Source organism: Bombina bombina, chromosome 1, assembly GCF_027579735.1.
Source record: "Bombina bombina isolate aBomBom1 chromosome 1, aBomBom1.pri, whole genome shotgun sequence".
NCBI lineage: Eukaryota > Metazoa > Chordata > Amphibia > Anura > Bombinatoridae > Bombina > Bombina bombina.
In genome coordinates, this window is record NC_069499.1 from 1125479011 (window position 1) to 1125501757 (window position 22747).

The following is a 22747-nucleotide window of genomic DNA, read 5'->3' on the forward strand; positions in this document are numbered from 1 at the left end:
TTGTTTTTTGTTAAGTTGCCTAATAATTATGCACAGTAATAGTCACCTGCACACACAGATATCCCCCTAAAATAGCTATAACTAAAAACAAACTAAAAACTACTCCCAAAACTATTCAGCTTTGATATTAATTAGTTTTTTGGGTTCATTGAGAACATGGTTGTTGTTCAATAATAAAATTAATCCTCAAAAATGCAACTTGCCTAATAATTCTGCACTCCCTGTAGTTAAAGGAACGCTCAGAAGCTGCAGAGCACCGCTGGTCGCAAGTGGAAGCTGCAATTGACCCAATAAACAGTAGTAGTCGCATAACCTAGCTGATCGACTACTGCTGCTGTTTGGTTGGCTAGTAGAGCATGTACTTTATTGTATTATTATTATTATTATGCCCTTTAAATTTGAATTCTCTATCTGAATCATAATTTTGACTTTACTGGACTCTATCACTGAACTAGAACCCTTGGCAAAGTTGTGAAATGACTCCACTTCATAAATCTACAATACATTGTTACATACTGTAATTCACTTCCACGTTTAAAGGGACAGGAAAGTCTAAATTAAACCTGCATGATTCAGATAGAGAATGTCATTTTAAATTCACTATTTTCAAATTTACTTTATACTCTTGGTATCCCTTGTTAATAAAAGAATATGTACATATCTTGCTACACTAGTATCCTACAAGCTGCTATTAGTGGCTACACACGCCCCTTGTCATTAGCTGACTAGATATGTTTAGCTCCCAGGATACACTGTTGATACTTCTGCGGAAGATACCAAGAGAATGCAGAACATTTGGAAATAATGGAAGGTACATTTAAACGGTACTATTAAATGTACTGTATATTCGTCTGCCCATTGAGCTATATCTTCCTTAAATACTTCAACAGATTAACAAAATAATAACGTTTATCAAGAGGTTATGACTCTCCTAATATTCGTCTACTTCCGCATATTCTATCACGTCAGTACGCACTGAGCATACGTGCACGTAATTCTACGTACGGTGATGCATGTTTGGGCAGCCTTTTCTCATCATGGTTACCGTTCTCCTCCCACAAGCTGCGAGGTTACGAGTGACGCGACGCGCAAGCACAGCCTCCACCCCCTTGCGGTGACTCCATTTTGTGCTAGTGACTGCACTGTTAGGTTTATTTCCGGGTTGACGGTAATCGTGGGGAAACCGGAAATCATAGTGAGAATCGCAGAAAGGGTGAGTGAAGAGGAGTGGCTTTGGTAAATAATGAGAAAGTGTTAACCGTGAATACAGAGGGGGTTAGGATCCTAAACACCTGAGTGAGAGTGACATTAAGTTCTGGGACAGCTGATGAGGTTTGGGACGTAGGGTTTGCAGGCTGATCGTGTAGAGCCTGGGCACGGATAACTAAATGCATGTAGAGGTAAGCTGTGTTTCACAGGTGATCTGTGCATGTTTTGGTTCATACTCTTGTGATTAACAGTGAGGATGCTGGGGAGACAGCGTGATACAGATATTCATATGTTTACTTGTGACAGGTGTCAGATTGAAACAAGTTTTTGCCTCAGCCCATACATGCCCCTCACTGGCACACATGACCTCCCATCTTCTACCATGCCCAGGAAATTAGCGACCTGTCCATCTCACCGCTGGCACTAAGTTTCTGATCATGGCAAAGGATGGGAGGCCCTGTGTGTTGGACTAAGCACCTGTTACATTGGTGCATAAAAAATAAAGCTAAAAATCTTAGTGTTTGAATCAGTTAGGGTGTGAGGGGTAAAAGTGATACAGGTTGTTATAAGTGAAAAAAGTGACTCGTTTTTCCAGTGTTGTAGATGGACAAAAGCTTGTGTGCAGCCATTACATAATAGTCTGGGACTAGTGAAGCTCTATATTTGTGAGAAATTTGAATGGATTAGTTCAAAGTATAAGAGAAATCATAATTTATCATTGACTGGACTAGTTTTATACCAGATTTGTAAACAGTAGTGATATGCTGTTTGTGTTTGTATATTTCTCAACATTTTCTATGCTGCTTGTAGCTGCTAATGAGTTTATAATGCAAGTTTTATCATTTTAATTCCTTTACTTTTTTTTCCTATCTGCAAAATATTCTAATATTTTTTTTTTAAGTTGCTTTTTTAAAAATACTGTTTGGCTCATAATAAAACTACATGGGACCGGAAAAGGTTTGGATTTTGGAATATTTGTATCTTTAAAATGGGACAGTGTAGAGAGGGGATGGGGACCGAGGGTATACAACAATATCTTCTCTCTTTTAGGCAGCTATTTTTTACAACTATTCCTTTACGAACAGAACCTCATCATAAAGTGTGGGCTACCTGTACAAATTTCATTTGGTATCACTGCAAGCTTATCTCCTCTTAAAGTGATGGTAAATCCATAGCTTTTGTGAAACACTAGGATTTACCATTAGAACAAATACAGGAGACTTTCAGTCATGAAGTATAAGATACTTCATGCTGAAAGCTCCTTTATTTGTTTGCAGCGCTCACCGCACTGAGCTGTTCAGGCAGCTCACAGCAGAACGCTATTATCCTGAGAGGTGACGTTTCCACCTCTGAGCCAAAAGTCGTGCAGGAAATGCGGTGCTAAGAGGTGGAAACGTCACCTCTCAGCCAAATAGCGTTCTGCCATGGGCTGCCTGAGCAGCTCAGTGCTGCAAATACTGCAAACAAATAAAGGAGCTTTCAACATGAAGTATTTTATACTTCTTGACTGAAAGTCCCCCTTTATTTGTTCCAATCGTAAATCCTAGCGTTTCACAGACAATCTTGGCTTGAGCCATAGTCATAATGTTAGTATAAAGTGCATTGTTATGCGTTTGTTATCTGCTAAAGCCAATTAGGGGAAAATAAATAATGAAGTATACTACAACGTTATTTTACTGTGTATAACTAAATGTTATATAAAATAAGTTGTTTATTGTTCCTATTAATGTTTATAGCTGTTCTTCAATTTAAAGAATTGCAAACAGGCATACCGTAACCTAGGGCTTGACAAAACCAGGTGCCAGGGAGCCAATGGCACCTTAAAATTAGGCTAACTTTCCCCTGCCAACACCAATAGCCACACCTAAAAATTAAAGGTTTTCTGGACGCTTTCTAGGCTATGCAGCTGTGAAATACGACTCCTTTTTTTTTTTTTTTTTTATATATATATATATATATATATATATATATATATATATATATATATATATATATATATATATATATATATATATATATATATAAGGTGCGTGTGTTTAAAATATATATTTAAAATATGGCCAAAAGTTTCTAACTCCAGGGAAGGATTATTTTCATAATTGATTCATTGTTCGTTTTTTTTATTTATTTATTGTGTGTAAACAATTTTTACTTGTGATAATCGTGACGTTTTCGAGGATAATATATCCCCTTCCTCAGGCAGCCTGTCTAAGAAAGGAGATATATTATATTATCCTCGAAACGTCACGATTATCACAAGTAAAAATTGTTTAAAAATTCCAGTGAGTGTAAGTTACTTTGACATTATATATATATACTTGTGATAATCGTGACGTTTCAAGGATAATATATCCCCTTCCTCAGACAGCCTGTCTGAGGAAGGAGATATATTATATTATCCTCGAAACGTCATGATTATCACAAGTAAAAATTGTTTAAAATTTCCAGTGAGTGCAAGTTACTTTGACATTATTGATAGATATATATATATATATATATATATATATATTTTCTATCAATACCCTTATTTTGTATATTAAAACATAAAATAAAAATCTTAAACTGAGAGTTACAAATATAAACTTCAGGCTAAACTTTACATTAACACAACTGTTTGTCCAATTTTTAAGCAGCAAAACACCTTTCTATAATTATGAAAACAAAGCTATAAACTGTTTGAAAAGGGGTAGAACTAGAAAGTGGTAGTATATCACTGTTTATAACATTCTGTTATTCACTCTTCCAGAAACTTTGCATTGAAATGCAAAAATGTCAATATGTCCAAATGCTGCTGGCTGAGGCTGGCTCTCTTTTTTTTCAAGCTATGTTGCCTGCAGCAGAAAAGAGGCGCTCAGTTGTTGTTGAGTTGCCTGGGATGCATAAGTAGGATATTGGCAGTTTCACCTAGTGGGGGGTATTTATCTTTGTTAGCTCTTTACTAATGGAAAAGGTTTTCCTCCTTGGCAAGTGGACTCTCAGCAAAGTAAGCCTGGACTTCATTTCTAACTTAAAGGAACAGTCTAGTCAAAATTAAACTTTCATGATTCAGATAGGGCATGACATTTTAACCAACTTCCCAATTTACTTTAATCATCACATTTGCTTTGTTCTTGTTGAAAGCTAAATCTAGTTAGGCTCATGCTAATTTCTAAGCCCTTGAAGGCTGCCTCTTATGTCAGTGAATTTTGAGCTTTTCACAGCTAGACAGTGCTAGTTCATGTGTGCCATATATAACATCGTGCTCACTCCTGTGGAGTTAACTATGAGTAAACACTGACTGGCTAAATGCAAGTCTGTCAAAAGAATTGAAATAAGGGGGCAGGTTGCAGAGGCTTAGGTATAAGGTAATCAGAAGTAAAAAGTATATTAATATAAATAACTGGGATGATTAAGCAAAACTGGGGAAGGGTTAATAAAAAGGTTATCTATCTTTTTAAACAATTCAAATTCTGTAAGAGACGGTGTCCCTTTTTTAAATATCTTTTTAAATATCTGTAAGCAGTGGTAAATAACCGGCTTTTTTTTTTTTATATATATAAAGGTCCAAAGCACTAAGGACTGCATATCAATAACAATAAAGCCTTACACGGTTATGTATACAGTACACATAATCAGCAATAGCAAGCAATCGGCTAATAATTGTGCAAACAGATAATAGTGCACATCAATTTAAATACCAACTCCCATCAATCTAGGGCACTGGTTTTCAAACCAGGCCTCCCTAACAGGCCACATTTTGAGGATATCTGAATTGGAGCACAGGTGAAATAATCAGCTGATTAGTAAACATGGTTATTTTACCTGCTCTCATCCAACATAATCCTGAAAACCTGGCCTGTTGGGGAGGCCTGAGGACAGGTTTGAAAACCAATGATCTAGGGCTAAGAGTAAATAGTAAGCTCGGCACTATCATGCAACACATCATGCCAAATCGCCTGATTTAATATAAACAATCCAAATGATGACTCCTTTTATTCCTGGGTCACACAGGTGATCCACATAGACCAGGAGGAATGGGAAAACTACAATTTACAGATTTAGATTACAAGAAAAGCTGGTATAATGTAACATTTTATGGTGAATCACATTTTATGGATAATATATCTTTAAAGGGATTCTGAACCCAATTATTTTATTTCATGATTCAGATAGAGCAAACAAATTTTAAGCAAATTTCTAATTTACTCCTATTATCATTTTTTTTCCGTTCTCTTGGTATCTTTATTTGAAAAGGCAGGAATGTAAGCTTGCTACCCAGGTGCTGAACCAAAGATGGGATTGGGCTAGCAAGCTTACATTCCTGCTTTTTCAAATAAACATACCAAAGAAGGAAGAAAAATTGATAGGTTTGTCATAGTGAAGGGTGTTGCCAAACAAGCTCTCTGTGCTGTATATCTTTATGTTGAAGTTCTTTTTATTCCGTTCCAATCTAACAGATTATATACATACGTCATACGTTACATCTCATAGAATCTGATCCAGTTTACAAATGTTACATTTTGAAAATATTAAAGGGATATAAAACACGTTTTTTTTTCTTTCATGATTCAGATAGATCATACAATTTTAAAAAAACTTTCCAATTTACTTCTGTTACCAAATTTTCTACGTTTTCTTGTTATCCTTTGTTGAAAAGCTGGGATGTAAGCTCATAAGTGTGCACGTGATCACAACACTATATGACAGCAGTTTTGCAACACTGTTATACATTAGCAGGAGCACTAGATGGCAGCACTATTTCCTGTCATGTAGTGCATCAGGCATGTGTATGCTACCTACCTAGGTATCCCTTCAACAAAGAATAACATGAGAACAAAACTTTGATAATAGAAGTAAATTGGAAACTTATTATCTAAATAATAAAATAACATTTTTGGGTTTACTGTCCCTTTAACAAACAATTTGTGATTATGAAAACAATAACCAAATGAGTTCCTTTCATGAGTCTTATGTTGGTTTCAATTTGTAATATGACTTTTTGTGAAAGTTTCTCATTTAATCCGGATACCTTCACTTTAAGTTGTTATCAACATTGCAATACTGAACTCTTGCATACCCTAATAGATTATAAATTCTTCTCACATGTTATTGGAACATTTTGTCTTTTTTTCTGATTTAACCTTTTAAAGCCGTTATGCCGTTCTATTCCGTCATAATTAGACTGGACTTTAAAGCCGTTATGACGGAATAGAACGTCATAGCTAACGGCTGTCCTGAAACCTTCTGTGCTGTCAGGATTTGATCGCGGCCTGGAGGGTGTTCCTAGGGTTGTAGGGACGCCCGCCAGACGCGATCCAATAATTGAAAATTCGCGATCGTGCACAATCGTTTCAATTTCAATCGTTTCAATTTGTCTACATCGGAACAATTAAAAAGGGTTAAAAAAAAAAAAAAATACAGAACAGAATAAACAATTGAACTAACTAAATGTGGTCTTCAATTATGAGTAAAGAGTCTTCATATCATCTTTTTCTTTTGGGTCTAAAAGCTCACACATGTAATATTCAGCCATTCTATATATTAGATAGTCTTATCTACTATGTGCCTAACTATAACTCTGAATCTCCTAGTACCTGTATCTCTTTTCTTTCAACTTATGGTGAATGATACATATTCCAATAGAACCATATCTTTTGAAATTGGTCGGTCTCGCTTTGAATCCAGGCCACCCTTTCAGTCATACTATAAATATCTTGAATCTTGTCTAGTACTTCCTGCCAAACAGGTGGGCCTACCTTCCAATGTCTCGCTATGCACACTCTAGTTGCTGTGCATAGGATTTTGATAAATTTGTTAATCGGTGGGTTTAGATGAGGGTTTCCTTGGTTCAAGAGTGCCTGGGTAATGGTTAGGGCTATAGGTTTGTCTAGTACACGACAAGGCTTATATAACAGTGTTGGTTATGTAAAACTAGGGAATGGGTAATAAAGGGATTATCGATCTTTTTAAAACAATAACAATTCTGTTGTAGACTGTCCCTTTAAGATGTTCTAATATTTTAATAGTCCCTTTTTTTAAAAAAATTAGATTTTTTTTTTAAAATTAATTTACAAATGTAACTGCTGCATTTGTAGTGTTCTAGAATTAAGCTGTTCAAGATTATCTTAAAGGGACGGTCTGCTCCAGAATTTGTTTTTTAGTTGAAAAAGTTTTTTATTCATTTTTTTCCTCAGAATTACAAAAAAGCATCACATCAACATAACATAGTAAGAATTAAGGCTTACAACAAGTCAGTTTGATTTAAACAAAAATAATTTGTCTATAGTTTCCAGGCCACATTATTAATTAATATGCTATACTGTCTGGCATGATAGTACACAATATCTTCTTCTCTTACTTTATTCAAACCCGTTTCCAGTACGAATACAAGTCAACAGAAAGGTCTATAGGGGTCCATATGGCCCATGATACAGTGGGATTCAAACACTCTCAAGCCTACCAATTTGAACAGCACTCTAAACTAACTAGGCAATATATATTCTTAATAGCATAAATTATTGGTCTGATTGCCTATCAGATCTGGCCTCTGAATACATGATCCATGGTTCCCAGACGGAAATAAACTGCTCTTCGGTGTCTAGCAAATTAGCTGCACTGCTACTCATTTGATAGTAGTATCCAATTTTATTTATAATAAGCTGAAAGTTAGGGATCTCCGCTTTCCAAAACTGGGCTATTGTTAATCTGACTATTGCAAAAATGGTAAATATAAACTTGTTTTGTGCAATATTGAACCCAGGTATGGGTTCATGTAAAAGGGTTTGAGTGGCTGATACCCTTAAAGGGCGTCTGAAGATATCGCTCAATAAACTGAAGGTTTGTAACCAAATTTTAGCGACCTGCGGGCAATTCCACCACATATGTGAATAAGTGCCTAGTGCGTCACACCCTCTTAGACATTTCCTTCTGCCCATCTCCAAATTATGAAGTCTCGAGGGGTGAAAGAACCATTGAAATGCTGTCTTCATGTAATTCTCTTTTAAATGAGCACATATGGAAAAGGAAGGTCCCTTTATCCCTTTATATAAAACAGCGTTCCATTTTTCTAAAGGCCAAGTAAAATTAAATTCCTCTTCCCACTTTTGCATATAGGGAAGCTTACAAGCAGACAGTGGGGAGTTAAAAATGGTATACAGTCTAGTAATGGTGCCTCTCACTCTCTGCCTGGCTAAGCAGATTAGTTCTAGATATGTGGTGCTCCCTTTATATGGGTTACCTATCACCTCAAATACTCTCGCCCTCAGCTGTAGATATTGGTACCAGTTGGGTCTAACTTGTTCATTAAGGCTAGCATATGTGTTAAAGTCCATAAAGTACTGTCCCCTCAAAGTGTAAGCAATTCTGTACAACCCCCTATTAGCCCATTTATTCTGAAGCCCCAAGTCAAGTGTAGTGTATAGCGTTGCTAACGGCATTGCCTTGGATGTGTCCGATATCAGCTTAAATTTAGCGGACAGAGTCCCATAGCGAAATGGAGTGTGCAACCGCTATGTAAGTTTTCCCTATATTGGCTCTATAGGATTTATTAGTCCATAAAAGTTTATAAATTTGTTCTACCCCAACCATATCAGATTCTAATTGTACCCATTGAATATTATCCACTCTATTATGCCACAATGCAGTCTGAGCCATACGAGCTGCGTGGTAATATGCAAGAAAATCCTCCCCCTCCTCTACCTCTACAAAGAGTTTGTTTATTGGTTCTTGCTCTCTTACCTTGCCAAATAAACAAAATTATATGCTTTTGGAGTTGTATAAGCGTTTGGGTGGACAATGAGACAGGCAGGCATCTGAATAGATATAATAATTTTGGGAGAATTGTCATTTTAATTCCAATTATTCTACCATATAGCGAAATTTTCATCTTTTCCCATTTCTGAAGCAAATTTTTAACCTGTGATATTAAGGGAGGATAGTTAAGTTGGTAAAGAGCGTCATCCCTATTCGTGAGCATTACTCCTAAATATCTAATTCCTTTCTCTGCCCAAGAGAAAGAGAAATTAAGCTTTATGAGTTTTTTAGTGTGTGCTGGTAAATTGACACTAAGAGCTTCACATTTATCATTGTTAATTTTATAGCCTGAGAACGCAGCAAACTTATCTATAGTGGAGTATAATATTGGTAGAGAAATAAGTGGCTTGGTGATCGAAAGGATAATATTGTCTGCAAAGAGACTAATTTTGTATTCTTTAGCATTTACGTTTATTCCTGTGATATCTGCATTTCGTCGAATGTTAGCTGCCAAAGGTTCGATACATAGAGCAAATAAAAGCGGGGAGAGAGGGCATCCCTGTCTGGTGCCGTTTGCAATTTCAATGGGCTTTGATTTATATCCCGCTATCTTAACAAATGCAGAGGGATGAGAGTATATCGTGGAGATTGCTTTTCTAAAGTTTCCCGTTATGCCAATTGTGTCTAGTACCCTATCTAGATAGTCCCAATAAATATGGTCGAATGCCTTCTCTGCATCCAAGGAAAGGAACAGAGAAGGCACCCTGTTAACCGACGCAAAGTTAATTAAATCTATCACCTTTCTCACATTGTCTGGGGCCTCCCTGTTTGTTATGAACCCTACCTGGTCCGGATGGACAAGTTTGGGCATTAGCTTGTTGAGTCTGGAGGCTAACATTTTAGAAAAAAATCTTAATATCCTGATTAATTAAGGAGGTAGGACGATAAGTTTTGCAGTTCTGTTTATTTTTACCCGGCTTCGGAATCACCGAAATTCGTGGTAGTAGAAATTATTTCGGGACAAAACCCCCTTCTAACATGTGCAGAATTTGTTTTTTAAACAGATAAACCCTTTATTACCCATTCCCCAGTTTTGCATAACCAACACAGTTATATTAATATACTTTTTACCTCTGTGATTAAACTTAACCTAATTAATCAACACAGGGTTAATTCATACTGCACTTTTAATAATTTAAATGTAGGAAAGCCGCTAGCATTTTAATTTGAGACACTGGTGTCGTTATAAGAATCAATTATTATTTTTTTGTAGTTTTCAATTTATGTGAAAAACTATTGAAGCAATTTCGGATTTAATTTTTAATCTCATGCATAGGGAATTTATTAGTTTGGTTTAAATACTTTTCTTTATATCTTTGACAGATTCAATATTTTTTAAAAATGTTTAAATATTCAGACTTTTAAAACAGACTGCCTTTGGCGCCTCCCTCATCTTTTTTTCATTTTATCTATTTGGCACACATGAATTAGTGCTGCCTATCTGTGAAAAACTGTCAAAATGCTTTGAGATAAGAGGCAGCCTTTAAGGGCTTAGAAATTAGCATATGGCCTACCTAGGAGAGAATACTAAGAAAACAAAGCAAATTTGATGATAAAAGTAAATTGGAAAGGTGTTTGAAATTTCATGCCCTGTCTGAATCCTGAAAGTTTTAATTTTGACTTGTAACTTCCAATCTTTAAACTCTAAATTGAAATAACACGTGAAACTGGTAGTGTAGGTTTGTTGGTAGGGTATTAAAAATGCCAACTGAGCATGTTCTTAAAAATAAAATAAACATTTTTTTTTTTATTTAATGCCTTTTTATTGCGGATCTTCAAATCTATTGCATTTGTTTTTCATCAAATCTAGGAAATTCTATGGTTTGTTTTTTTTCTGTAAAAATTTAGTACTGTAGTTTATCACACACACACATTTTCAGCGTTCTCCACAGAAAATGTTACCCACATCAGATCTTTCTCCAGACGAATACCTCCCACAACCTTTGTGTTAGCTTTATGCCCACATTGACCCAAAGCCAGATGCGTGTCTACCTCTTTATGTCGGTCATATTCACATCAGACCTGAGAGACTATATAATCGCGAACTGCATTTCCATGAAACCATGCTTATGCACACATTAAACCCCATACTTTATTTCTGACTCTGCACAATCTATTTGCCAGGTGTGTGCCAACATCAGACCCCAGACCAGATGTACATCCCCTGCAGAGCTTTATGTCAGGGTTTTATACCTATGTCGGCTCACAAACTAGACGCATCCACATGAAAGTTTATATGCTTGATGAATGCCTACAGACCCCTAACCAGAAGTTAGCAGTTCTTGTCAGCTGTGCTACCTACATAAATATTTACCTTTTAACCACATGAAAAAGGGCATTTTTTCTAGGCTAAGTCATCTGACCTCGCTTATAGTTATGTCATTGAAATTGTAATAATAATGTGACATTCGGGATCTTGATTTAGGTGTGACCTCCTTGCACTCACTCCTTTCATTTCGTGGTGGGGATTTTTGACAGTCAGGGGAGTTTCAGCTGTTCATCGTTTTGAGAGGTAAAGGATTATATATAATCATCTAGAATATGATGCAGGTTGCGTGCCTGTTTTATTTTTAGTTCTTTTCATTATTGTTTTATTTTTAAGTAGCAAGGACAAATATTTGTATGTTTAGCAAAATTACTGTTTTCATATTTATTGTTTTGTAAGGAAGCATTGACACTCGAATGCAAACATGTTTTTGTTAAGTGTTGAGGTGAATGTATACAATTTTGTGAACCTGTAATTGTCACCTTTTGTTGGCACTAGGAAACCTATAAATGGAGAGCTGATTATTTTTTTTGTGTGTGTGGAATTTCCTAGCACATAAAATGTTGGCCTCATGTGTTTGAAGCTTTTCCTTTTTGGCGTTTTGCACAGACGCCCTTACCTTGTTTTCCCCAAAGGTGTTAGAAGTAGAAGAAATGGGGTGGGACAGCATGCTTGCTTCACATACCTTCCTGGAAGGTTGCTTCCAAACCCAAAAAAATGCAGTTTTTCCAGAAAGAGAAAAAAATCTGTCATCTATACTATCCTCCAGGTAAAACAGTTTCTTGCTGCATCTTTTTCCCCACAATGCTTTTAGAACAGTTAAAATTATATTCCTACAAGCAAAACATTTAGTTTTTTTTTTGGGGGGGTAGTCACCCTGAAAATCTGCAAATTATATAATCTTTCTGTGACAGGTTTACGTGATTTTATTTCTGTTCTCTTTATCTTACCTACTGGGGGAGGAATAGTTTCAACGTGCTATAGCTATTAGGAAGCCAGACCCTATGGGCTTGATTTATTAAGCCCTTCTCCTCCCTCACGAGAACCTGCAACCAGGATTTATCAAGCAGCGGTCATCAGACCGCTGTTTCCCTACCCCCTTCTCCACCTCTTAGGTGGAGAATTTCAATCACCCCGGTTTCGTCCGACCAGGGAAATCGACAGCTCCTGCCCACGCGTGATTGGCCTTGCATGGGCAGAGGGCGAGGTTGCACACAAAAGAAAAAATAGCGTTTGTGTGCAATGTTAAATTCGGGCAGCGGATTGCTGCCCTCCAGTGGAGAGCTGGGGCGGACAGGGGCGAATATGTCCATCCCTTGATTGATAAATTAAGCTCTATATGTAGTGGATATTGCAAGGGCCAAGTGACTTTCAGGTAATTGTATAATTTCCTCTTGTGTAATTGAGGTGTGGAGTTTGCCACCCATGTGCATTATTTACACTTGTGAAAATTGTTGATTTAAATATTTTTAAAGTGCATATAATACAGTTTATTCTTGTTTTTTTTTTTTTTTTTTTTTAACCCCTTAACGACTGAGGACGTGCAGGGTACGTCCTCAGAAAAAAGGCAGTTAATGCCTGAGAACGTACCCTGCACGTCCTCAGTGTGGAAAGCAGCTGGAAGCGATCCTGCTCGCTTCCAGCTGCTTTCCGGTTATTGCAGTGATGCCTCGATATGGAGGCATCCTGCAATAACGTTTTTAAGTAATCCGGTGCAGAGAGAGCCACTCTGTGGCCCTCTCTGCACCGGAGATCGGTGGCTACCTGCGTTGGTGGGTGGGAGCCGGACCGGGAGGCGGGTGGCGGCCATCGATGGCCATGTGGATGTGAAGGGGGGCGGGATCGTGGGCGGGGGTGGCTGGGGGCGCGCACGTGCACGGGAGGGTGGGGGCGGGCGCGTGCACGGGGAGGGAGCGGGTGGGAACCGCTACACTACAGAAAATGGGAAATAAAAAATATATCAAAAAGGTCAAACAAAAATGTCAAACAATAAGCAAGGTGGTGGGGGTTAGTCTGTGGGGGGTGGGGGGGGGGGAAGCTACACTACAGAAAAAAAACAAAAAAAACAAAAAAAAAGCATTTTTTTATTGTAAACTGGGTACTGGCAGACAGCTGCCAGTACCCAAGATGGCCCCCAATAAGGCAGAGGGGAGGGTTAGAGAGCGGTTTTGGGGGGGATCAGGGAGGTTGGGGGCTAAGGGGGGGATCCTACACAGTAGCATATGTAAATATGCTAAAAAAAAATTCATTTTTTTTTAAAAACCCTTTTATTTTAGTACTGGCAGACTTTCTGCCAGTACTTAAGATGGCGGGGACAATTGTGGGGTGGGGGAGGGAAGGGAGCTGTTTGGGAGGGATCAGGGGGTGGGATGTGTCAGATGGGAGGCTGATCTCTACACTAAAGCTAAAATTAACCCTGCAAGCTCACTACAAACTCCCTAATTAACCCTTTCACTGCTAGCCATAATACACGTGTGAGGCGCAACAGGATTTAGTGGCCTTCTAATTACCAGAAAGCAACGCCAAAGTCATATATGTCTGCTATTTCTGAACAAAGGGGATCCCAGACAAGCATTTACAACCATTTGTGCCATAATTGCACAAGCTGTTTGTAAATGATTTCAGTGAGAAACCTAAAATTGTGAAAAATTTTACGTTTTTTTTAATTTGATCGCATTTGGCGGTGAAATGGTGGCATGAAATATACCAAAATGTGCCTAGATCAATACTTGGGGTTGTCTACTACACTACACTAAAGCTAAAATTAACCCTACAAGCTCCCTAAAAGCTCCCTAATTAACCCCTTAACTGCTGGGCATGATACACTTGTGGTGCGCAGTGGCATTTAGCGGCCTTCTAATTACCAAAAAGCAACGCCAAAGCCATATATGTGTGCTATTTCTGAACAAAGGGGATCCCAGAGAAGAATTTACAACCATTTATGCCATAATTGCACAAGCTGTTTGTAAATGATTTCAGTGAGAAACCTAAAGTTTGTGAAAAAATTTGTGAAAAAGTGAACAATTTTTTGTATTTGATCGCATTTGGCGGTGAAATGGTGGTATGAAATATACCAAAATTGGCCTAGATCAATACTTTGGGATGTCTACAAAAAAAAAATATATACATGTCAAGGGATATTCAGGGATTCCTGAAAGATATCAGTGTTCTAATGTAACTAGCGCTAATTTTGGAAAAAAATGGTTTGGAAATAGCAAAGTGCTACTTATATTTATGGCCCTATAACTTGCAAAAAAAGCAAAGAACATGTAAACATTGGGTATTTCTAAACTCAGGACAAAATTTAGAAACTATTTAGCATGGGTGTTTTTTGGTGGTTTTAGATATGTAACAGATTTTGGGGGTCAAAGTTAGAAAAAGTGTGTTTTTTTCCATTTTTCCTCATATTTTATCATTTTTTTTATAGTAAATTATAAGATATGATGAAAATAATGGTATCTTTAGAAAGTCCATTTAATGGCGAGAAAAACGGTATATAATATGTGTGGGTACAGTAAATGAGTAAGAAGAAAATTACAGCTAAACACAAACACCGCAAAAATGTAAAAATAGCCTTGGTCCCAAACGGACAGAAAATGGAAAAGTGCTCTGGTCACTAAGGGGTTAAAGAAGTATCATCAGAAAAATTGCTACTGTGTGTGTCACTAATTATTTGTCATTGATTGTCCTATCTAATTTGTTGCATTTTTTTTTTTAACAGCACATCTAAGTCATGACTAGTTGAAAGTCTGCATTTCTTATTTTCATCTATTAAGCAGTTAAATGATTTCAGTTCCACACTGTTCATTGTAATTGGCTGGCCAGAACACATGCTAATCAAGGGTGGTTAAATCACCGTAGTATGACACACACACAACTGTGATTTGGCTTTTTCTTGCCTAAAACAAAGTTAACACCTTACTTTCATTGGCATCACTTGTTGAATTGCTTGCAGCATGACAATAATTGTTTCTATTTTGCAGATGGGAAATAATTTCCCATTATGTGGTGTGCAATTTAGAGCACAATACTGGGGCTTGAGGGGCTTGGATCACCTTCCTACTAGGCCACTGGGTCATGCGCAAGGATAAAACCATTTGTCTAAGTTGCTTGGGACTGGTTTGGCTTTAGGAATATTTGTATATTTGCATCTGTAAGATGGAACAAAGTATAAACAACACTATTTACATGTCCTAAACCAGTTTATACGTGCAATCTAAAGTAGTTTTACCTTTCTTAATACTTTTATGTACATAGTACAGTAAGCAGAAAGGTAATTGTTGTTTTAAATAAATGTAGACTAGCAGAGAAGATTGTGACTTGCTGGTGGGGAGAAATAATAATTTGTGTGTGTGTGGTTTGTTTTTTTTGTTTTTTTGTATTAAAAAAAAAAAAAAAAAAAAAAAAGAATATTTATAAAAAAAAAGTTTGGTTTTCTGAATAATTCTGGATTTTGGAATTCCGGGTTTGGGGATTAGTACCTGTAATTCATGTGTCCATGCAGGTTCTGGGCACTGATGGGGCCCCAAGGCAGAACATACTGTGATCTGAGATGTAATTGTATAAAGAACAGGACACAAGCAGGAACTGGTAGCACTTTCACTTTGCAGCGCTGCTCCACATTACACAGTTCTCTTTTAAACAGCGCTGAGTTTTGGCTGCACTGTAAGTTTTTTCCTTAAAGGGACAGTCTAGTAAAAATTATACTTTCATGATTCAGATAGGGCATGCAATTTTAATCAACTTTCAAATTGACTTTCTCCTACATTGGTGTATCCGGTCCACGGCTTCATCCTTACTTGTGGGATATTCTCAATCCCTACAGGAAGTGGCAAAGAGAGCACACAGCAAAGCTGTCCATATAGCTCCCCTCAGGCTCCGCCCCCCCAGTCATTCTCTTTGCCGCTCTAACTAGTAGCATCTCCCCGGGGTGGTAAAGAGTATGTGGTGTTAGTTGTAGTTTTTTATTTCTTCTATCAAGAGTTTATTTTAAAATAGTGCCGGCTTGTACTATTTACTCTGCAGCAGAAAGTGAAGAAGATTTCTGCTAAGAGGACTATGATTTTAGCACCAGTAACTAAAATCCATTGCTGTTCCCACGCAGGACTGTTGAAACCAGATAACATCAGTTGGGGGGAACAGTTTGCAGGCTTAACTGCTTCAGGTATGATCAGTCATTTTTCTAACAAGACCCAGTAATGCTAGAAGACTGTCAGAAATTCCCTCTGGGATAGGTAAGCCATTGTTATTAGATTCAGCAATAAAAGGATGGCTTATTTTAAGGGCTTATGCTGGTTGACACTATTGTGGGCTAATCGATTGCTTTTTAGCAAGTTTTCAACTTAAATAGGTGGTTTTTTTATCAACTTAAAACACTTTTGGGGATTAATTTGCGCCTGGCACTTAGTTGGACACCTAATCTAGTCAGAAAGGCCCCTCCACTCTGGTATGCAGAGGAAGGAAGCCTCATTTTCGCGCCTCAATTGTGCACTTGTTTTAACTAGCCAGTTCATGCAGCTTCACGTGGGGAGTCCGGAGGCATCAGGAAGGGCTCCAGGGAGGCTTATATTCTTACCAAAATAACCCTAAGGAAGGTAAAAGCCACAGGGCAAGCTGTGGCAGAGTACTGTAGTGTGTTAACCGGTTAACTGCTGTTATTAGCTCCGGTTTGGGCATTAAGGGGTTAATTGGTCTGAAAATTTGTGTGCAACATTTTCAAAGCATTATGACACTGTGGTGAAAATTTCATAAAAATCGGACGTGTTTTTGATGTTTTTTTGATGTTTCAGTAATAAATTGTGCACTTTTATTATTTAAAGAGACAGTTGTTAAAAATAAATTTTATTGCATTGAAGTTACTTTTAAGTCTGTTAAACATGTCTGAACCTTCAGATAGCCTATGTTCTCTATGTTTAAAGGCCAAGGTGGTTCCCCCATTAAATTTATGTGTGAAATGTGCTATAGCGTCCAAACAGCTTAAGGACCGTACAATTACACTTAAAGATATAGCCCAAGATGATTCTTTAGCTGAAGGGTGTGAAGATGGCTCGCTATCCTCCCCTTCTGTGTCAACACCAGCTATGCCCGCGCAAGCGATGCCCAGTACATCTAATGCACCAATTGCGATTACTATGCAACAGTTAGTGGCAGTAATGGATAATTCTCTCTCAGCATTTTTATCCAAACTGCCAGCTTTTCCTAGGAAGCGTGATTGCTCAGTTTTAAACACAGAAAATGAGCAAGCTGACGCAGAGGATAATTTATCTGTAGTGCCCTCACATCAATCTGACTTGGCGGTGAGGGAGGGCCTGTCTGAGGGAGAAATTTCTGACACAGGGAAAGTTTCTCAGCAGGCAGAGCCTGATGCCATAGCATTTAAATTTAAGCTAGAACACCTTCGCGCCCTACTTAAGGAGGTCCTAGCTACACTTGATGATTGTGATCCTTTGGTGATCCCTGAAAAATTGTGTAAAATGAACAAATTCTTAGAGGTCCCAGTACACACTGATGCATTTCCGATACCTAAGAGGGTGGCGGATATCGTGACTAAGGAGTGGGAGAAGTCAGGTGTACCCTTTGTTCCCCCTCCTATATTTAAGAAAATGTTCCCAATTGTTGACCCTAGAAGGGACGCATGGCAGACGGTCCCTAAGGTAGAGGGGGCAGTTTCAACGCTAGCTAAGCGCACGACTATACCAATAGAAGACAGTTGCGCTTTCAAAGATCCTATGGATAAAAAATTGGAAGGTTTACTTAAGAAAATCTTTGTTCAACAGGGTTTTCTTCTTCAACCAATTTCTTGCATTATTCCTGTAACCACTGCAGCGGCTTTTTGGTTTGAGGAACTAGAAAACTCGCTCCAAAAGGAGACTTCTTATGATGAAGTCATGGACAGAATTCACGCCCTGAAGTTGGCTAATTCTTTCATTACAGACGCCGCTTTCCAGTTAGCTAAATTAGCGGCGAAAAATTCTGGTTTTGCAATTGTGGCGCGCAGAGCACTTTGGTTAAAGTCTTGGTCGGCGGATGTGTCGTCCAAAACAAAATTACTTAATATTCCTTTCAAGGGTAAGACCCTATTTGGGCCAGAGTTGAAGGAAATTATTTCAGATATCACTGGGGGAAAGGGCCATGCCCTTCCACAGGATAGACCTTTCAAGGCTAAAAATAAGTCTAATTTTCGTTCCTTTCGCAATTTCAGGAACGGACCGACTTCCACCTCTACAGCCACTAGGCAAGAGGGTAACGCATCCCAGCCCAAACCAGCATGGAAGCCATTGCAAGGCTGGAACAAGGGCAAACAGGCCAAGAAGCCTGCTGCTGCTACCAAGACAGCATGAAGGGGTAGCCCCCGATCCGGGACCGGATCTAGTAGGGGGCAGACTTTCTCTCTTTGCTCAGGCTTGGGCAAGAGATGTTCCGGACCCCTGGGCACTAGAAATTGTTTCTCAGGGGTATCTTCTAGAGTTCAAGGACCTTCCTCCAAGGGGAAGGTTCCACATGTCTCGCTTATCTTTAGACCAGATAAAGAGACAGGCATTCTTACGTTGCGTAGAAGACCTATTAAAGATGGGAGTGATACACCCAGTTCCAACAGCGGAACAAGGACTGGGTTTTTACTCAAACCTGTTTGTAGTTCCCAAAAAAGAAGGAACTTTTCAGGCCAATTCTGGACTTAAAAATTCTAAACAAATTCCTCAGAGTTCCATCATTCAAAATGGAAACCATTCGGACAATTTTACCAATGATCCAGGAGGGTCAATACATGACTACCGTGGACTTAAAGGATGCGTACCTGCATATTCCTATCCACAAAGATCACCATCCGTTCCTGAGGTTCGCCTTTCTGGACAAACATTACCAGTTTGTGGCTCTTCCGTTCTGTTTAGCCACTGCTCACAGAATTTTCACAAAGGTGCTAGGGTCCCTTCTAGCTGTGCTAAGGCCGAGGGGCATTGCAGTAGCACCTTACCTAGACGACATTCTAATACAAGCGTCGTCCCTTCCCAAAGCAAGGGCTCATACAGACATTGTTTTAGCCTTTCTCAGATCTCACGGGTGGAAGGTGAACATAGAAAAAAGTTCCCTGTCCCCGTCCACAAGGGTTCCCTTTCTGGGAACAATAATAGACTCCGTAGAAATGAAGATCTTTCTGACAGAGGTCAGGAAGTTAAAGCTTCTGAACGCTTGTCGAGTTTTTCAATCCATTCCTCAGCCCTCCATAGCTCAGTGCATGGAGGTAATAGGACTAATGGTTGCGGCAATGGACGTGGTTCCTTTTGCTCGAATTCATTTAAGACCATTGCAACTGTGCATGCTCAAACAGTGGAATGGGGATTATGCAGACTTGTCTCCCAAGATTCAAATGGACCAGAAAACCAGTGACTCACTCCTCTAGTGGCTGTCTCTAGATCACCTGTCTCAGGGAATGAGTTTCCGCAGACCGGAGTGGATCATCGTCACGACCGACGCCAGTCTTTTGGGCTGGGGCGCGGTCTGGGAGTCCCTGAAGGCTCAGGGTCTATGGTCTCGGGAAGAATCTCTTCTCCCGATAAACATATTGGAATTGAGAGCGATATTCAATGCGCTCCAGGCATGGCCTCAACTAGCGGAGGCCAGATTCATCAGATTTCAGTCTGACAACATGACGACTGTAGCGTACATCAATCATCAGGGGGGAACGAAGAGTTCCCTGGCGATGAGAGAGGTATCCAAGATAATCAAATGGGCAGAGGATCGCTCCTGCCATCTATAAGCAATTCACATCCCAGGAGTGGACAACTGGGAAGCGGATTATCTGAGTCGTCAGACTTTCCATCCGGGGGAGTGGGAACTTCACCCGGAGGTTTTTGCCCAGTTAACTCAACTATGGGGCATTCTAGATCTGGATCTGATGGCGTCACGTCAGAACTCAAAAGTTCCATGTTACGGGTCCAGGTCCAGGTATCCCAAGGCGACACTGGTAGATGCCTTAGCAGCGCCTTGGTCGTTCAATCTAGCTTATGTTTTTCCACCGTTTCCTCTTCTCCCACGGCTAGTAGCCAGGATCAAACAGGAGAAGGCTTTGGTAATTCTGATAGCTCCTGCGTGGCCACGCAGGACCTGGTATGCAGACCTGATGAATATGTCATCGGTTCCACCATGGAAGCTACCTTTGAGGCAGGACCTTCTAATTCAAGGTCCATTCGTACATCCAAACCTAGTCTCTCTGCAACTGACTGCTTGGAGATTGAATGCTTGATTCTAGCTAAGCGTGGGTTTTCGGATTCAGTTATAGATACCCTGATTCAGGCTAGAAAGCCTGTCACTAGGAAAATTTACCATAAGATATGGCGGAAAAAATATCTTTGTTGGTGCGAATCCAAGGGTTACTCGTGGAGTAAGATTAGGATTCCAAGGATTTTAGCTTTTCTCCAAGAAGGATTGGAGAAAGGTTTGTCAGCTAGTTCCTTAAAAGGACAGATATCAGCTCTGTCTGTTTTGTTACACAAACGTCTGGCAGCAATGCCAGATGTTCAGGAGTTTGTGCAGGCTTTAGTCAGAATCAAGCCTGTCTACAGACCTGTGGCTCCTCCATGGAGTCTAAATCTAGTTCTTTCAGTCAGGGGGTTCCGTTTGAACCTCTACATTCCATAGATATTAAGTTACTATCTTGGAAAGTTTTGTTTTTGGTTGCTATCTCTTCCGCTAGAAGAGTTTCTGAATTGTCTGCTTTGCAGTGTAATTCTCCCTATCTGGTGTTTCATACAGATAAGGTCGTTTTACGTACCAAACCTGGTTTTCTTCCAAAAGTGGTTTCCAATAAGAATATTAACCAGGAAATAGTTGTTCCTTCTGTGTCCTAACCCAGCTTCTAACAAGGAACGTCTGTTACACAATCTCGATGTGGTTCGTGCTTTGAAGTTTTACCTAAAAGCAACTAAAGATTTCAGACAAACTTCGTCCTTGTTTGTCGTCTATTCTGGTAAGAGGAGAGGTCAAAAGGTGACTGCGACCTCTCTGTCTTTCTGGCTAAAAAGCATCATCCGGTTGGCTTATGAGACTGCTGGAAGGCAGCCTCCTTAACGAATTACAGCTCACTCTACTAGAGCTGTGGCTTCCACTTGGGCTTTAAAGAATGAGGCTTCTGTTGAACAGATCTGTAAGGCAGCGACTTGGTCTTCACTGCATACATTTGCCAAATTTTACAAATTCCATACTTTTGCTTCTTCGGAGGCTATTTTTGGGAGAAAGGTTTTGCAAGCAGTGGTGCCTTCCGTTTCGGTTACCTGACTTGTTCCCCTTCTTCATCCGTGTCCTAATGCTTTGGTATTGGTTCCCACAAGTAAGGATGAAGCTGTGGACCGGATACACCAATGTAGGAGAAAACAGAATTTATGTTTACCTGATAAATTTCTTTCTCCTACGGTGTATCCTGTCCACGGCCCACCCTGGCATTTTAGTAGGGTTTAAATTTATTTTTATAAACTACAGTCACTACTGCACCCTATGGTTCTCCTTTTTCTCCTAACCGTCGGTCGAATGACTGGGGGGGCGGAGCCTGAGGGGAGCTATATGGACAGCTTTGCTGTGTGCTCTCTTTGCCACTTCCTGTAGGGATTGAGAATATCCCACAAGTAAGGATGAAGCCGTGGACCGGATACACCGTAGGAGAAAGAAATTTATCAGGTAAACATAATTTCTAATGAAGCATAAAACGCCTTGTAATTAGATGATTTGTCTGCAGCATAACAATAAGTTAGCATCTTATGTGTAGTGTAACATTTATTTTTTGCACATTGAACACATTGCTGCATGTTTTTAAGGTTTCTTATCCCTTTAATAAACGTGCAAGCTTTGTATGATTTAATTACTAGTAAATTAGTGTCTTGAGTTATACAGTCATCTCTTCCCATTACTGCTATCAGTTCCCTATTTGCCTCTTACATCTGTGTTGTATATCTCTCCACAACAGGTTACAAGTGCTCCCCACCCCCCTGTCTAGGGGCTGGCCCAAGGAATCGGTAAGGAGTAGCCAAGTAGAGCAGCAGGATGCCAATCCCTCCTCCTCCGCCACCACCACCTGGCCCTCCTCCACCTCCTACCTTCTCTCATGTAAGTTTGGTTTGGAAGAGAGTAAAAACACGGTAGGGTAGGATTTTCCAGCTTCAGTCCTCATCTCATGTACCTGCAAAATATTCATATTTGAGGAATTGTCCTGCTTCAGTAGATGGGTCATTTACAGTAATTGAGCCACAAATGAACCCAGATTTGGATATCCTAAATTATGCTCTGTGCTATTTAGACAAGATATGAGAACTGGATTGTTAACCCTTGCTATCATTGAAGGTACAAGTGTTGTGCTTCAGGCCAGGGGCAAATCCAGTACGGCGATAGTGTTTCTCCTGTTGTGTGCACACACACATTTATGTATTTGTTTCTGATTATTCTCTCTCTCTCTTTCTCTTTCTCTTTCTCTCTTTCTCTTTCTCTCTTTCTCTC

At 39.2% G+C, this 22747-nt stretch overlaps 1 protein-coding gene across 3 annotated transcripts in view; it reads left to right on the plus strand.

The window, feature by feature from the left end:
• Positions 1–1082: 1082 nt before the first annotated feature.
• The window catches only part of WIPF2 (WAS/WASL interacting protein family member 2), a 95271-nt gene continuing 73606 nt past the window's right edge, over positions 1083–22747 (plus strand). For 2 of the 3 annotated variants that reach the window (XM_053698338.1, XM_053698358.1), the window contains exons 1-2: positions 1083–1213; positions 22221–22360. In XM_053698338.1, the coding sequence (XP_053554313.1) occupies positions 22298–22360 (63 nt within the window). In that variant the 5' untranslated portion in view covers positions 1083–1213; positions 22221–22297. The other variant, XM_053698348.1, reaches the window with a different exon arrangement.